Source organism: Myotis davidii, unplaced genomic scaffold (genome assembly GCF_000327345.1).
Source record: "Myotis davidii unplaced genomic scaffold, ASM32734v1 scaffold327, whole genome shotgun sequence".
NCBI lineage: Eukaryota > Metazoa > Chordata > Mammalia > Chiroptera > Vespertilionidae > Myotis > Myotis davidii.
This window is the reverse complement of record NW_006298628.1, coordinates 716,450-721,071: the sequence shown is the minus strand read 5'-3', so window position 1 is coordinate 721,071 and position 4,622 is coordinate 716,450. Positions and strand designations below refer to the sequence as shown.

At 39.3% G+C, this 4,622-nt stretch overlaps 1 protein-coding gene across 1 annotated transcript in view; it reads left to right on the top strand.

The window, feature by feature from the left end:
• Positions 1–4,622, top strand: part of UTP18 (UTP18 small subunit processome component) — a 24,017-nt gene that overhangs the window by 8,488 nt on the left and 10,907 nt on the right. The window contains 3 exon segments of the mRNA XM_015570769.1: positions 1,010–1,214; positions 3,098–3,198; positions 3,697–3,787. Coding sequence (XP_015426255.1) covers positions 1,010–1,214; positions 3,098–3,198; positions 3,697–3,787 — 397 coding nt within the window.

Below are 4,622 nucleotides of genomic sequence, written 5' to 3'. Positions count from 1 at the left end.
TTCAGTGTCTGTGGCCTTTGTCCAAAGAGCACGACAGTGGCCTTCCTAGAGCTCCTTATCTGCCTATTGAATGAGATATGTGGCATGAAGTAGAGATATTAAGGCAGAGGTCCTCAAACTTTTTAAACAGTGGGCCAGTTCACTGTCCCTCAGACTGTTGGAGGGCCGGACTATTGTTTAAAAAAAAACAAAAAACTATGAACAAATTCTTATGCACACTGCACATATCTTATTTTGAAGTAAAAAAACAAAACGGGAACAAATACAATATTTGTATTTGTATGTGGCCCGCGGGCCGTAGTTTGAGGATTCCTGCTTTACACTAACAACCACACACCCTGCAGAACATAAGTACGTCATGCTAATCATAGAGCTTCTTATTTTGTGCCATGAATGCAAAGATGCTGCATAGTTTTAGGTAAAATTTCCCTGGAAGTCAGTCTTTTAAGCCAAATAGGGTGTATTCCAAAAGGTTGTGGGTTCGATTCCTGGTCAGGACACATACCTAGGTTACAGGTTCAATGCCCCATTGGGGTGCACATGGGAGGCAACCAATCACTGTTTCTCACATTGATGTTTCTCCCCCTTCCTCTTTCAAAAATCAATAAAAACGTATCTTCAGATGAAGATTTAAAAAAAACAAAAAACCAAACCAATAGGGTGCATCTTAGAGTAGTGATTGTATCCTGGTGCTCTACGAGCCAACCAATCAATGTTTCTCACATTGATGTTTTTCCCCCTTCCTCTTTCAAAAATCAATAAAAACATGTCTTCAGGTGGAGATTAAAAAAAAACAAACCAAACCAATAGGGTGCATCTTAGAGAAGTGATTGTATCCTGGTGCTCTATGAGTTTAATCTAATTTTTATTTGATAGATAGTAAAAATGGATTATTGTATGGTAAAATGACCTGCTAGTTGGTAGCAGAGCTGTGGTCTTTTGGTACCATTTCAGTGGGCTCTGTTCTGCAAATAAACTATTTTATAATGTCTTTCCTTCATGCTCTAAGGAAAATAATGTTAATTGTACTTCCTTACAGGTTGATGGGAAAACAAATCCTAAAATTCAGAGCATCTATTTGGAAAAGTTTCCAATCTTTAAGGCTCGTTTTAGTGCTAATGGAGAAGAGGTTTTAGCCACAAGTACCCACAGCAAGGTGCTTTATGTCTATGACATGCTGGCTGGAAAGTTGATTCCAGTACATCAAGTGAGAGGTAAGCTTTCTGTTGAACACATAGCTGGTCATCCCCCAACTCCCCAGCCCACAGCCGAGTTCATTTAACAGTATTTACAGCCACTTAGTTTCCTCATAATTTTAAGAGAATTTTTATAAGGATTTATTTGAGCCAAAACGATGACTTATGCTGGGGAGCAAGATCAAATGCTCCCTATAGGATTCTTAAAAATAAGTTTCTTTAGTTATAGTATTGTTTAGAAAATGTCATTGCATTGTTGAAATAATGTTTGAATGAAAACAGTGAACTGGCTTTGCATTGAACACTTATTATGGGAAAATCATAATTTGGAAATATATATCCCCCTAGACCAGAAAAGCAGTTGCAAATACTTGTCTGTAAAATTAGCAATTAATGCAGAGGAAGAGCATGAGCCTGGGAGATAGAAGATGTGTGTTTCACTTTGTTCGACAAATTATTTCACCTCTCTGCTCTTCAGGAAATTTTGGTAACCTCGGGTTCTAGTGTTTGTTATAATAGAATTTTGGTTTACATTTAAAGGAAATAAAGTACTGCTTTTAGAGGTTGGAATGTATTTTAAGGCATGCACTAGATCCTTGTCTCGAGGGTATTTATTGGGAAATCTCCAGAGGGTCTCAATAGAATATACCTCAGCTTTCCAGGTGTGTTCTTTCAATCAGGGTTGTGGTCTCCAGTGATTGGTTGGTGCCAGGGCAGAGGGTCATTAGTCAGTTTATCTGGTCCTAATGTCAGCCATGGTATCTCTGTCTGGCTTTGCTGCTTTTCTGGTCCTGGAGCTGAAACAAAACTGAGGCTTCGATGTTAGCCCTGGGTCTCAATAGAATATACCTCAGCTTTCCAGGTGTGTTCTTTCAATCAGGGTTGTGGTCTCCAGTGATTGGTTGGTGCCAGGGCAGAGGGTCATTAGTCAGTTTATCTGGTCCTAATGTCAGCCATGGTACCTCTGTCTGGCTTTGCTGCTTTTCTGGTCCTGGAGCTGAAACAAAACTGAGGCTTCTGTATTAGCCCTAGAGGTTAATGCTTAAGGGAGTGGTCATGCAAGGGTCTGCCTGGGAGTCTTCTTCAGCCCCTTGTTCCTTCTCCAAGGAGGCTGTGTCTATGCATGACTAGTGACATGCCAGGAGAGAGTCGGAGCCATGTGATCAGTGATAAGAAAGGTCAAGGGGTCTAAACTGCATGATCAGCTATATGCTAACGGAGGAGCGAGGTCCTTGTTTTTCCAGTTTTGCCTGTTGCTAGGCACCCGAGGCTTTCCGCCCTAGTGACCTTTTGTACCTGGCCAATGTCCATCTAACTGCCTATCACAAACCCACTTACTATACTATGGAAATTGGCCGTCCCTTTTCTTATCAATTGTCAGCAGTTGACCTAAAAATCTTCACAAATCTAAAAAAAGGTTTGTATTTGACATCGTTAAAGCATTGTATCTTCTTTCCTTAGGCCACATTGTAAATTTGTTTTGTTTTGAAATACGATCCTATTAAAATTTTCTGCCTTTTATTTTGAAAGGTCCAGCATTTGTAAAGAGCAATTATAATACCGATACTAGCAATTATCACTATTTTTTGTGAGGTTAAACGCAAAACGCTATATATGTACATATAACTAGAATAATATACTGTAAGCTTTGGATGAAAATACACTTATCCTTTTTTAAAAAAAATTTTTTTGGGTTAATCCTCACCTGAATATATTTTTTTCCATTGCTTTTCAGAGAGAGTGGAAGGAGGGTCAGACTTATTCAGTGGCTGAGGCTAGGTTTTGTTTAATTTGAGGTGCTTAGATATTTTAAAAGATCAGAAACTTTCAATTGTCAATGAAAGATAGCTTTATGGAAAACCATATTAATCCTTATTTAATTGATTCCCCTTTCTTCCTAGGTTTGAAAGAGAAGATAGTAAGGAGCTTCGAAGTCTCCTCAGATGGGTCCTTCTTGCTCATAAATGGCGTTGCTGGATATTTTCATTTGCTGTCAATGAAGGTGAAGCATTATTAGTGGTTGCTTCTTCTAGGATAAGACATTAGTGCAGGGATGGACCTCAGGGGTGGGCAAACTTTTTGACTCGAGAGCCACATTGGGTTCTTAAACTGGACCGGAGGGCCGGAACAAAAGCATGGATGGAGTGTTTGTGTGAACTAATATAAATTCAAAGTAAACATCATTACGTAAAAGGGTACGGTCTTTTATTTCACTAGTTTTATTCATTTCAAACGGCCGGATCCGGCCCGCGGGCCGTAGTTTGCCCACAGCTGGGACCCATAACTCATGGTGTCCATAAGTCTGCATCCCAAGTAGAGGAGCAGAGTGGCGCTTGGGGAGAAGCTGTGGGCAGGTGGGGGAGAACTTTGGAGAACAGGGAAAAACGCCGAGTAGGTGCTACAAAATGGAGAGCTGGGTGTTCTATGCTACACAGTGTGATTCTTCGGTGCACCTCCTACGGCGATTTGATAAGCAATATTTAGTACTTTTGTTTTTTAGACTAAAGAATTGATTAGTAGCATGAAAGTAAATGGAAGGATTGCAGCATCCACGTTCTCTTCAGATAGTAAGAAAGTGTACGCCTCTTCGGGTAAGTTAATGACATGATCAGAAGTTTCTTTGAAGCTTTGAAGGTGTTTACATTTCAAGTTTAATCAAAAATTGCGTTTGATTTTAGACTTTCTTGTTTTAGTAAGCAAATCAGTTTTGTTTTTAGCATGCATTTTTTTGTTGCCATTGGCCTTCTCATTTACTAGCTAATAATAGTGCAGAGCTAACCATTTAACATACACCACTAACATGTTTGAGGAAAAGAGGGAAAGTAAATGCTTATTTAAAAGATGAGTCATTCTAAGACTTTCTTTTTGAAAGTTACTAGAATCATCACCCCTTTTCTTTTAGCTCCTGGTGACTTGGATAATGTTTGGAATTATCTTTATTGTTGACACTAAGCAATTCAGACCTCCTCTTCCCTGATATTTCTGCAGCACTATTGACCAGCTCTTTATCATCCCAGCTGTTCTCTTATCTTGTGCTTTCCTGCTCTTCTGCCTTTCTGACTGGTGTCATCTTTGCCTCTTGCTCCCTTTCCTGAAGGATTTTGAGGGCCATCCCAATCTCAGTGTAGTCCATGCTGCATGGTAGTGGGGCATTTGAGTGGTTCTGCCCAGGAGTGGCACCTCATAATCTCTGCAGGGCTTTTTAGCATAATTTTTATTTTACCTCAGCAAGGAGCATTTGATACTATAACATTTTTTAAAGTTTTAAAAGAAGATTAACGTGAGCATTAACTTTTATTTAAGTTTTGTTTTGGCCTAGAATCAAACTTTCACAAAACTGAGTTAGATTTTTTTTTTTTTTAACAATTAATATAAGAAGGTCAGCAGTATCTATAGTCCCTATCCTAGGTTTTCTGAGAGGAAGGG